The sequence below is a fragment of the Pan paniscus genome, chromosome 14, assembly GCF_029289425.2.
Source record: "Pan paniscus chromosome 14, NHGRI_mPanPan1-v2.0_pri, whole genome shotgun sequence".
Lineage (NCBI taxonomy): Eukaryota > Metazoa > Chordata > Mammalia > Primates > Hominidae > Pan > Pan paniscus.
Window position 1 is genome coordinate 111,642,143 of NC_073263.2, and position 12,517 is coordinate 111,654,659.

The 12,517-nt window shown below is 43.7% G+C and overlaps 1 protein-coding gene across 2 annotated transcripts in view; it reads right to left on the minus strand.

Moving 5' to 3' along the window:
• Positions 1-215: 215 nt before the first annotated feature.
• The window catches only part of COL4A1 (collagen type IV alpha 1 chain), a 157,948-nt gene continuing 145,646 nt past the window's right edge, over positions 216-12,517 (minus strand). For both annotated transcript variants that reach the window (XM_003832082.6, XM_034936976.3), the window contains exons 49-52: positions 11,966-12,143; positions 6,389-6,503; positions 3,492-3,664; positions 216-1,603 (exon numbers count right to left, since the gene is read on the minus strand). In XM_003832082.6, the coding sequence (XP_003832130.1) occupies positions 1,522-1,603; positions 3,492-3,664; positions 6,389-6,503; positions 11,966-12,143 (548 nt within the window). In that variant the 3' untranslated portion in view covers positions 216-1,521. The remainder of the gene's footprint in view (positions 1,604-3,491; positions 3,665-6,388; positions 6,504-11,965; positions 12,144-12,517) is intronic.

The window sequence follows — 12,517 nt, forward strand, 5'->3', positions numbered from 1 at the left end:
TGAGGAGGCGACGAAAGAGGAAGAGATGGAGAACACCAATCTTTTTTTCCTTGTTGTAGTCACTATAAATCACCCCCAGTCTGTGACTCTCATTTGGAAGAAGTGCAAAATAAAAATGATCTAAGGTATGCAAAGCTTACAAATTTATTAGCAGCTTGTGCAGTAAGTTTCTTTTAATGCGTCTGTGGCAATACTAGCAACAAATTAATAAAAGCTTAATTTTTATACAAATAGTTTTATTACAAATTTGAATTCTTAAGAAATACACATTTAAAGAAATTACATAAAAGGCCTTAGTAGTCTTAGAAATGTTTTGGAGACTTTTAGTGAAATGTCATTTCAGGCCTAGTGGTCCGAATCTGCCCTCCTGCGGTCCATGCGATGCCCTGCTGAGGTCTGTGAACACAGCTCATGAGAAACCACGAAAATGGCCCGAATGTGCTTACGTGTGAAAATACTGATACTGTGATTCAACAGAGCTGTTTTTCAAGCCAGGATGCAGAATGAGGAATACTAATGAAATGACGGCCTTTAAGGTTGTTGCTTTTGAAGTCAAGTCATTCAGTTTGTGATTAGTGTTTAAAACCCTGAAAATATTTAATACAGAATAAAAACAATAAGCTCAAAGTACATGTTTCACTATAATAGACACCATATTCATGAACCTGGGTTTGCTTTTGGCAACACATAATTTTTGGTTTAGAAGTGAACAATGAAAACGGATGTTTCACATTCAATATCCTAGTCTTTAAAAACCTATGTTAAAGGACAGCACAGTCTTTCAAAGGAAGAAAACTATGTAAGCTTTATTTTAACAGTGGAAGTTAAACTAAACCTTGATCTGCCTAATTGCTGACATCTATATAAATTACTAATATATATATATATTTAATTTTTGACTATTTTTGGACCATCTTTATTCCACAGGAAAATTGTGATTTCTGCAAAAGCAGCTGCAAAGTACCACACATAGCAGAAAGACAGAAATTTATATTGGGGGGTTGGAAGATATGGCTACTGAGTCTGTAATTCCATTTGGAGGTTCAAAAACCCATTTTTACATTGCTATTATTTGTACAGACCAAGGGACCTAAATTTTGAAACAGCTAGACAGTGATATAAACAAACATTTATCTCTGGGGGTAGAAAATTAATTATAATACAAGAATGAAAATGGGCAAACAGTATGGAAGGCACCCACACCTCCTAGCACCCTTTGGTTTTCTGATGGAGTTCTCACTTCACACATCAGTGCATTGGATTGCAGAAAATATTGATATTTTATTTCATCAAAAGTGCCATTTGGTATGCCACTATTGAAAGCTTATCGCTGTCTTTTTCTCCTTCAGCAAGTAGAGGTCAATGAAGCAGGGTGTGTTAGTTACGCAAATTCCTATAAGGCACTTTACGGTTTTCATATTGGACAGTGAGGTACACAGGATATATTTCTAGGGTTCGTTGCTGTTAACAAAAAGAAGAAGAAGTAGCACCATGTTGTGACATTAGCTGAGTCAGGCTTCATTATGTTCTTCTCATACAGACTTGGCAGCGGCTGACGTGCGTGCGCAGCTCCCCTGCCTTCAAGGTGGACGGCGTGGGCTTCCTAAAACACAACACAGAGACAGACCATTGGCCATCATCTCACAGCACGTCAGAAACATGGCACTCCTGCCCTGCTCGGAAATCTCTAAGGGATCAGCCCAGCCCCTGGCATCAGGCCCCAACCTGGTACCACCCAGTGAGCAGGCATGTGCTGGGTGCAGTGCACACACGGTCCCACGCACACAGAACACTGCAGGTTACCAGCTGCACACCCAGGCCCCGGCACCTGCCCCAGTGCCCACAGCCCCTCAGGGCACAGCTGAAGTCCCGCCACATCAGTCTGGCTCCGAAGCCTTGGCCATTCCCCTCTGTGCCACCCTGCCTCCTCGTACTACAATTTCACTTTTTTTCCATTCTCCTCCATTAGATCATAAACTCCTCCAGGGTAAGAAGAAGATATTATTCTTCTCTGCCACACTTTACACACATAGTAAGTATTCATTAAATATTTGTGGAATGATGCGATGAGTAATAAATCTGGAGTAATTCCCTAGACCTCGAAATACTTTTATAACTTTTGAAGGATTTCTATGCAGATGGTCTGCTTTGAGACCAAAAAGAGGGAAAGACATTTAATGTCCCAAGTGTTTCTCAAGCTTAGAAACTCTACGTTATTTTGATTGTTGAAAAGGTAAAATCTGAACTAAAATTGGTACTGAGAAAATTCTATTAAAATAAATAAATTAATTAAACTAAATTAAAATAGCCATTTATGACAGTGCCTCATCCTAAAATTGAGGCTGCTTATTTTATTAACTTTTGGTGCAAATTCTAGTACCCTCAAGTTTATTATTTAAATTAATGGGATCTTACCTAATTTACTTTGGGAAAACATTTTAGTTTATTGTATCAGGCTGCTGGTTAAAAAAAAAAAAAACCATCATTACCTATCAACCTTATAAGAGGACACTGCAAGGGCTGGCATGAACAAAGTGCGCTCATTTTGGTAGTGAATGGTTAAACTCTATCTGCAGCATGGATGTCAAGTTTCCAGTTCCTTGCAAGGCTCCAATAAACCACCAGTTAGGCACACGGCACTTTTTGGATGAGTAACGAATTAGAGAAGCGTGTATGTTGTTCTGCCTCTTACTATCTAAGCTGGAAAGAGACAGGATCATAGCAGGGTTCCATATAATTCTCTCCAAAAAGGTGAAGATGGAAAGGCTCATCTCCAGGGGTGAGAAGCGCTTGTTTTGGAAATGAACAGTAAGCAGCTGTGCCAGCTCCGTCAGCCTCCTGCATTGGCTCCGGCGGGGCTGCGGCTGGGGCTCCGGATAGAGGGTTCATTATGCATTCCTGGCCTTCGGGGACCGGCCTGGCTCCCAGTCAACTCCAGCAAGGTTAGTAGCCACTTGGGCCAGTCATTTTAAAGTGAGATTTTGGTAATGGAAAAGGAAGGAAGGGTCTTCCCTCTCAGTTTCAGCTGAATTTGTGCTGAAATTAATTTTTATTTGCACAGGTCTAAAAAAATACCTTGCGAAGTCACTCAGAACTTACACAAAGTTTACATTACAATCAGTTAATGAATGGCATGAAAATGAACGCGGCTCACTTCTTCTCCCCGGGATTGTTAAATATACTGTATTTCAAACATGCTCTGTTTGGAGATTTCAGTTGCTTTAATTACATTTTAGTACACTCACCTAGAAAAAATGGAAAATGACCTTTTTCTTTCATGGTTCTTCGGTAAATGAAAAAATTAAACCTGTGACTGAAGGTCTGCCTTTGAAAATCGTCTCGGTCATCTGCCCATGTCGAACAGCATCAAATATTCATTACTAACCATCTTTTTGAGACTTTGCATTGGAAGGTGTTACGGATCGCGGATGATTAAAAAATAAAGTCACAAAGGGGCCAGCAGCCTGCAAAAAAGCAGTGCTCCCACTTACTTGAACATCTCGCTCCTCTCTATGGTGGCGAGCCAAAAGCTGTAAGCGTTTGCGTAGTAATTACAGGTCCCACGGCCGTGACACTCGATGAATGGCGCACTTCTAAACTCCTCCAGACAGGAGCCGGGGGACGCCAGGGCTTGGCCAGAGCCTTCTGCACCAGCGCTGGTGTGCTGCAGAACAGATGCAAGCCGTGAGTCAGAGGTTCCCTCCCCAAACACCGGGAAAGAGATCGATCCTTCCCAGGAAGGCGCCAGGGTGTTCCCTCTGGAAAGCCACACACTGCAGCCTCATGTGGTCACCACAGGACACACTCTGTGCCCAAATTATCGGGCTGGCCGGCAAGCCAGTGCCTGCATGGCTGGGGCCCCATAGTGCTCAACATGGGCCCAGGGATCGTCTAATGGCTGCTTCCCAAATAGGTGACCAGCCCAGCTTCATTAGCGTTTAAAGAAGAGCTCACTGTGTATTAGATTTGAAACACTCCAACCCATTCTAACATGGGGCATGAGACAATAGCCAAAATGTTCAAATAATGTTGTGAACAACTGATGTGGAATCAGACTTTACAAATGCATTCCTGTATTTGCTATATTAGATGCTATTTATCTTATAATAAGGTAAAGAATAATCATTCAATTTTTTTTCTTTAAAAAGAGAGAAAAACAAGAGAAAGAGAAAAAAATAGCTACTACTACATCAAATTGCATTTTGGTCTAGCAGGTTTAAGTAGGACCTTCCTGTACTCAGAAATCAAGACCTTAAAATGAATGACATACAAACTTGACTAAGACATTACAACAGATCCCCGTGACTATTATTTCAGATATAGGAAATGTGAACTCTAGAATTCTGGAGACACAAGAGACCTTTGAGGACAAGGCTAACTCCACTGATTCCCAGCTGAGGACATTCTCGGATCTGACCAGGATCACATAGCTTCAAGGCGGAGCAGAGGCAAGGACGGGGTCTCCAGACCTCCAGATCAGAGCCACCGTCCTGAGAATTCAGAGGAGGTGCTGGAAGACACTGTTCTCTAGAAATCACTATTTTCGTTTGCTCCTGACTTAGACAAATTATGGGCAATAACTGTTTCAGGCCTTTTGACACCCGGACAAGGGTTGGTGGTGACAACAGCTTTCCTGTGGGTCCTCAATGCAACTGTGGGCTTTCTCTGACACACAGAGATTCCACTCAGTATTTCTTATGATTATGGAGTGGCGAATCCAATCTACCTTTTAATGAACATGGCAAGCTTATATCATTGTTAGTGTCCTGATTTCTCTATACAGCATTTTCAACCTTTCTGGCTCTCTCGATAAAGTAGTTACAATGCAGCACTTCGAATTATTGCAACAACCTGTTAATCTGGTGGTTGCAACATGAAGAGTCTAGCTGCAGTACAATCAACCCAACAAATCATACAATCAAACTTGTACACGTGCACGAACATTTTAAAAATTGCTTTCCTGCCAACTTTTTCTACACTTGGAAAAATGTGTAGAAAAGCACAAGAAAAAACCAGTAGAAGGAAATGACAATGGTGGGCGCCTTGCACACAGCACGTCTGGAAGGTGGAACAGAGACCCTCCACACGGCTGGGGCGCAGGGCAGACGCCACACCATCCGTGAGTTACCTTGTTATCTACCCTCAGCGTCCTCACTCAAACATTAAAAAAATGCTTTCCCGCCAATTTTTTCTACAATTGGAATAATTTACAGAAGAAAATAGCTATGAAGCCTGTCAATCAGATAATAAATAATGTTCACCTGTGGGTCAAATGTACAACTTGCCCATTCCTGACAGTGTGAAGATGGGACTAGGACTTCCAATGATGGTGCAGGTGTATGTGTAGGGTCATTTACTGGGAATTGGCAAATTCCGGGATAACTCTGATCTTACAAGTTCACGGCTTGCATATATTCAATCAATACTGCCAACTGGGGTAATAGAATAAAATAAGCTACAATGAGTGTATCAAACAGGGGCCTTGTTTTCTGTTTCAGTTGGCTTTTGTGGGAAAGGGAAGCCCTGGGGCTAGGAGAGCAGTCCTTGCCCTGTGGGAAGGGTCCCAGGCGGCACTGCCCCAGGAGGGCCTTCGTGGAGGCCACGGCCAGCCCTCGGGTGTTCTCTCCCTAACTCAAGCTTCTGCTTTCAAGCTCATGCATGTTGTAGTAGAATGTGTACTCCCCACGTGGAGGCTCTCTTCCTCCTTTCCCTGAAAGAGGCCTCCACTCCATGTAAAGAAGCTGGTCATATAGAGAAGTTGGTCACATGGAGACGCTGCTTATATAGAGAAACTGGTCATATACAGAAGCTGTTCATATAGAGAAACTGGTCATATAGAGAAGCTGCTCATAGAGAGAAGCTGGTCATACAGAGAAGCTAGTCATATGGAGAAGCTGGTCATATGGAGAAGCTGCTCAAAGATGGAAGCTGGTCATATGAACAAGCTGGTCATACAGAGAAGCTAGTCATATGGAGAAGCTGGTCATATGAAGAAGCTGCTCATATAGGGAAGCTGGTTGTATGGAGAAGCTGGTTGTATAGAGAAGCTGTTCATATTGCTGGTGCTGGAACAGACCTGTAGAGCACCCGAGTGGAGCAGCCACAGGGAAGCAGAGGCCTGGGCCTGCATTTCCAGGAAGATGCTCATCCCAGCTACCTTGGCTGTGAGCAGGGGAGGGTTCTGGCTGGTGCTGGAGACCCCTGCTGTCACCAGGCAGGGCAGGCCAGGCTTCGAGGCATGCTTTGGAAGGGGATGGTTGGAGGAAGAGGGAGGGGCTTAAGCAGCGAGATGCAGAGAACTCCAAGGTGTGGAGGCACCAGACAGAGGCGACTATGGGGCGTGAGTGGGGCTCTTCCCGGGAAATATGGCGTCTCCCCAGACACTTACCATCACAAAAGAGTAGCCGATCCACAGCGAGGACCACCCGCTGGGACACGGTGGGATCTGAATGGTCTGACTGTGCACGGCCATCACCATGGCAGGCGCCTCACACACAGCACACCTGGAAGTGGAGCAGAGACACTCAGCACAGCTGGGGTGCAGGGCAGAGGCCGCCCTCCATGCACTGCCCCGTTACCTACACTCAACATCCTCACTCAGTCTTTCTGGTCCAATTACGTATTAAGTAGAAAACATTGTGCCCATTGCTTAGACTCTGAGGTTTAGTACCTCCCCGTTGGTTTTATAAGCCTGTCTCAGTATTAAAACATTCAATTCAAAAATACAGCAGGATGGCTGGGCGCGGTGGCTCATGTCTATAATCCCAGCACTTTGGGAGGCCGAGGTGGGTGGATCACCTGAGGTCAGGAGTTCAAGTCCAGCCTGACCAACATGGAGAAATGCTGTCTCTACTAAAAATACAAAAAATTAGCCGGGCACGGTGGCACATGCCTGTAATCCCAGCCACTCGGGAGGCTGAGGCAGGAGAATCACTTGAACCTGGGAGGCGGAGGTTGCAGTGAGCCGAGATTGTGTCAATGCACTCCAGCCTGGGCAACAAGAGTGAAACTCCGTCTCAAAAAAAAAATTAGAGCAGGACACAGGCCTGTAGTCCTGGCTACTCGGGAGGCTGAGGCAGGACTGCCTGAGGCCAGGAGTTCAAGGCTGCAGGGAGCTATGCTCGGCCTGCCTGTGGGCCACTGCTCTCCGGCCTGGGCAACATAGCGAGACCTGCCCCTAAAATATTGTTTAAAAAATAGATCCAACACGAGTTATTTAACTGTCTGTCTTGTAGAAGGGGAAAATAGGAAGGCAAAGCTCTAACAGTGGCTCTCCTGGAGGGGCTGGGGTTACAGGCAACTTTTCTTCTTTGGGCATTTGAGTGTTTTCCAATCTTTCAACAATGCGTACGTATTTCCACAAGCACAATAAATGCTTCAGAAAAAATGCTGGTGAAATCCAAGAGCTACTCCTTCTGGAATGCAACAGTTTGAAGCTATGAATAATCTTTAGTATAAGAAATGCACTTAGTGAGTTGAGTGACTAAGACAAATAGTGCATGCTTTAATGAACTTAAGGCTGAATGTCCACATGGGCCTCCTGCGGGAAACTTGTCTTTTTGGTCTGCCCTCTCGGCTCAGCTGTCCAAGGTCCAAGGCCGTCAGCATCCACTGCCGCTGAAGTGACCTCCAGAGGACCTTCCCAAGGACAGGATGCCTCCCAAGCCGGGCTGATTCAGCTCAGCCTTGGGACTGCACCAGAAACACATTAAAACAGCACAGTGTTCTGACTAAGACCCTCTCAATGAAGGGAACCCTTGATGGTGGGATAATGCTTTGTTTAAAAAAAAATTAAACGCCAACAGTGAATAATTACATTCAAGTCACAAAATGAACAGAGTGTTAACAATGCTGATAAATGACTATAAATGGTGTCAATAATTACACCTAGTTATACTGGGACATTTGCATGAACGTGGCTCAGAAGGGGGAATAGGGCTGAATGAGTCATTTGATTTTCCATGGACTTGTGTGTGTGTGTGTCTGTGTGTGTGTGTATGTGTGGTGTGTGCAATTTTCTATTTTATTCACCCAAATGCAGATGAATTAAAAGGTCCAGTTAAACAACAGTGACTGAAATTGGCCTTATACATCTGCCACCATCTGTTTGCTAGACATGAGACCTAGAAATACACCCTGGAGGGAAGGGTTTTGTCTTTTTCAGACTGTCTCTGGGCTGAGGGATTCAAGGGTCCTGCCCCATTGCAGGCTTAAAGAGCTCTGTGACTCCTTAAAATTCACATGGCCAAATTCTCCATATTGCATATGAAGAAACTAAGGCCAGGGTTAGTTGTGTCCAAGACAGAACGAAAATGCAGTTCTCCTTGCTCTCAATCCAGCGGTCTTTTCGTCAGAGCAATTAGCAATCAGTGTTTATCTCGTGAGTCTTGTCTGCAGAAAGCTAGAAAGTACTTAGAAAATTGTGCCCTACTATCAGATGAAAGCTGGAAAACTGCCACCTTTTCTGCTCAAAACGAAGGCTTTTGTGTCATTTGCTGTTTCTAACATTTAGCTTTCGGACCTCCCTAAAGGGAAGAGCCGAGAAGGAACCTGTAAGTCCTGAGAAGTCGTGGAAACCACTAAGTTCAGTAACCGTGGAAACCTGCCTGCTCAGAGACAGGGACAAAGGGGCAGCCTCTCCACGAGAGGGAAGTAGAGGCAGACTTGATGCAAAAGCAGCAGCTTCAAGTACATGCCTGGGAAGGTCCCTTCATGCTGAGCTTCGATGTGTCAACTAACAGGAAGACATAAAAATCTGGAAATGTAAAGTCCTGGGACATTTCAGGACTTTCTGGTCCAATGACATATTAAGTGGGAAATGCTGTGCCCATTGCTTAGACTCTAAGGTTTAGCACCTCCCCGTTGGCTTTATAAGCTCATCTCAGGATCAAAACATACAGAAACTTAGACTGTTGGTGCTCAAAGACCAGGGGTGTTGTACTGAGAGGAATGCATCACACAGAAATGCTGGTCTCAGACACACAGCTTCTCTGAGACCTGTTTTTGGACTACCACCAGGGCATGCCAGAGCTCCTGTCAAGGAGCTCTGAATCAAGGTCAAATGTCAACATTGCCAAGAAAGTAAACAGGAAACCTATCAATGAATAGTCTTTTTCTACCTGTTGTGTAAAGGAAGCTAAAAAAAGAAACCCACAAAAGTTGTTACTTTTCCTTCTAGTTATCAGGCATGGTTCTGAGCAAGAAAAGTCTCAAAACAGTCAATATCTGGCAGCCATTCGCACAGGTGAAGTACTGCCTGCATTCTGAAAAGGGCCATTCTGGAAGTGTAATCAATGATATTCTCCATTTTAAGACCTATAAAATAAGTTTTCTTATAGCTCAAAAAAAATCAAAGAAAACTGTCAGTAGATATTTTAATGTAAGGGGATCAAAGATCTAAGATTTTCCTACATAGGAGGCACCTTCCAGCCCTCTGGTCCATGGTCCCACGTGGCATAGCTCTCTCACTAAATTGTCATCTGCCAGGAATTGCCTGGCACATAACCCTGGTCTTCCCCCAAACAGGGCATGTTCATCTAATGAAAGGAGTTGGGCTAAAGCAGCTGGGCAGGAGCTCCAGGGGTGACTCCAAGCATTTGCTTCCCTTTTCCCTTTTCTGTTGAATGTAGAGCACTTCCTACCTGATACTGCTACATCTTTCTTCATATTCAAAGACTGCCGATTTCTTTAAAGGGAATATAAAAAACTTTGTATTTTTTTAATCATTATCTTAATATGTAAAAAGTAAAATTATGGAATAGCTTCTTAGTCAAATGAATTTGTTCACTGGCCACTTTCCTATTATTTCTGAGTATTTCTAAGAAATAAACTTTTTTTTTTTTTTTTTTTTGAGACAGAGTTTTGCTCTTGTCGCCTAGGCTGGAGTGCAATGGTGCGATCCTGGCTCACTGCAACCTCCGCCTGCTGGGTTCAAGCAATTCTCCTGCCTCAGCCTCCCGAGTAGCTGGGATTACAGGCATGTAACACCACACCCAGCTAATTTTTGTATTTTTAGTAGAGATGGGATTTCACCATGCTGGCCAGGCTGGTCTCGAACTCCTGACCTCAGGTGATTCACCTGCCTTGGCCTCCCAAAGTGCTGGGATTACAGGCGCGAGCCACTGTGCCTGGCCAGCAATAAAGTTTTAATTAGAAGGAAAGAGGCAAAGAGAGGACAGTCATGTTATTTTCAGTCGTAATAATTTCAGTTTTCCATCTTACTTCCTATCAGGGAGGCTCCTGGGGCCTGAAAACGTACTTCAGATATTAGTGCGGATAAACACTCAAGGGAGATCGCTCAGTCCAACACATGCATTTTCGATGGGTACAATATCACCCAAGGGAGCAAAAATTGGTGGAACTGGGCGTGTGTGTATTATTGTGTAACTTTTTATGTATAAATCTGTATAATTTTATGTATAAAGCACAGATATACATACAATACACAAACAGAGGAGATACACAGTATGTCTGCAGTATTACGATTTCATAGGGGCCCCCTCACACCCATTGGGATGGCTACTATCAAAAACGCAGAAAACAACGTGTGCTGGTGAGGACGTGGAGCAACTGGGACCCTGTGCGCTGTGGCAGGAATGTAAAGGGTGCGGCCACTGTGGAAAACAGCATGGAGGTTTCTCAAATAACTAAAAATAGAATTGCCACATGATCCCACAATTCTACTTCTGGGTATACCTCCAGAACAATTAAAAGCAGGCTCTCAAAGAAGTATTTTCACACGCAAGTTCACAGCAGCATTGTTCACAATAGCTGAGGTGTGGACAAACCCCAAGTGTCCAGTGACAGAGGAATGGAGAAACAAAACGTGGCACCTATGCACAGTGAAATATTAGCTGGCCCTAAGTAGGAAAGAAATCCTATCACATGCTATAATATGGATGAACCCTGAGGACATTACGCTGAGTGAAACAGGCCAGTGACAAAAGGAAAAATACTGTATGATTCCACTTACATGAGGTGTCTACGGGGGTCAAATTCACAGGGACAGAAAGTAGAATGGGGGTCACCAGAGGCTGGGAGGAGGGATGTGGAGTCAGTGTTTAATAGGGACAGAGTTTGAGTTTGGGAAAATAAAAAAGTTCAGGAGACGGATGGCGGTGATGGTTAAACAACACTGCAAATGTACTTAATGCCACTACACTGTGCACTGAAAAATTATTAAGATGGTAAATGTTAGGTTATGTCCATTTTACCAAAATTAAAAATAACTTGTAAAAAAATTCATAGGGGCAGGGATGATTCAGAAAACAATGTCTTAAAAGGCTCCTTGGGGAAGCTGTTACTTTTTAAAAAGAAAGATTGAGCAACACTGTTCCAACGCTTGCTGAAGAATCGAGTGGCATCACCTTGCTCACAGGAGGAAAGGCAACCACCACAATGAGTCAGGCAAAATATAAATTATCTCTGCAAGCCTGGCATTATCTCACCATGGTTTTGCACCACAGTTTTAAATGAGAATAGCTGACTCTTTTTTCTTTTTGAGACAGGTTCTCACTCTGTTGCTCAGGCAGGAGTGCAGTGGTGTGGTCTCAGTTCACTACAGCCTCAACATCCCAGGCTTAAGTGATCCTCCCACCTCAGCCTCCCTCGTAGCTGGGACCACAGGCTCACACCACCACGCCCAGCTAACTTTTGTATTTTTTGTAGAGATGAAGTCTCGTCATCTTGCCCAGGCTGGTCTTGAACTCCTGAGCTCAAGCAACCCTCTCGCCTCGGCTTCCCAAAGTGTTGGGATTACGGGCATGAGCCACTGTGCCCAGCCAACTGACTTTTATGTCAAATAATTTTTATGGTAGATTTCCATTACAAAACTCGAATATCACAAATAATAAGCTAAATGGCAATGGATTCAACGTTTTGGAGAAAAATAGAAAACATATGCTTGTCCAGACTAGAGACTTTTCCTCTTCAATTTTGCATTTGTTCCTACAGATGCTCGACTCACCTACTAATAAATGGTCTTATGTTTTCCCCCGTGATGGGTGCCATTGACATGGGCATGGGCTCAGGGGTGGACAGCCAGTACGAGTAGTCATTTCGTGATGCAAAGTTGCACACGTTGTTAATATTGCAGAACAGGAAGGGCATTGTGCTGAACTTGCGCAGGCAGCTGCCGGCCGTGCCTAGACAAGGAAGAAGACAATGTGAGATGTTTCCTTTATAATTCACAATCTATCTCTATGTAAAGTGGATTTCAGCTGGACAACAAGCAAAAACATATAATCAACATAATCACTGAAATGGAAATGTATAAAGGATTATGTAGGACATTTTTGATGAAAGGAAACAAAACCAGTTTACCAGCACAAAGAAACCTTTTCCTAAAGCTGAATTCTAGAAGGAACTTAACACATGGTTCGTTATACGATGGATAGTAACAAATTGGGCAATGTCTTTAACAACAGTTTTGCAGAAAATGCAGAGATGCTCTTTCTATAGCAGCTTGCTGATTCTAACCCTGATAAAAGTTAAAGGCAGAGAAAATTAAAACACGGTT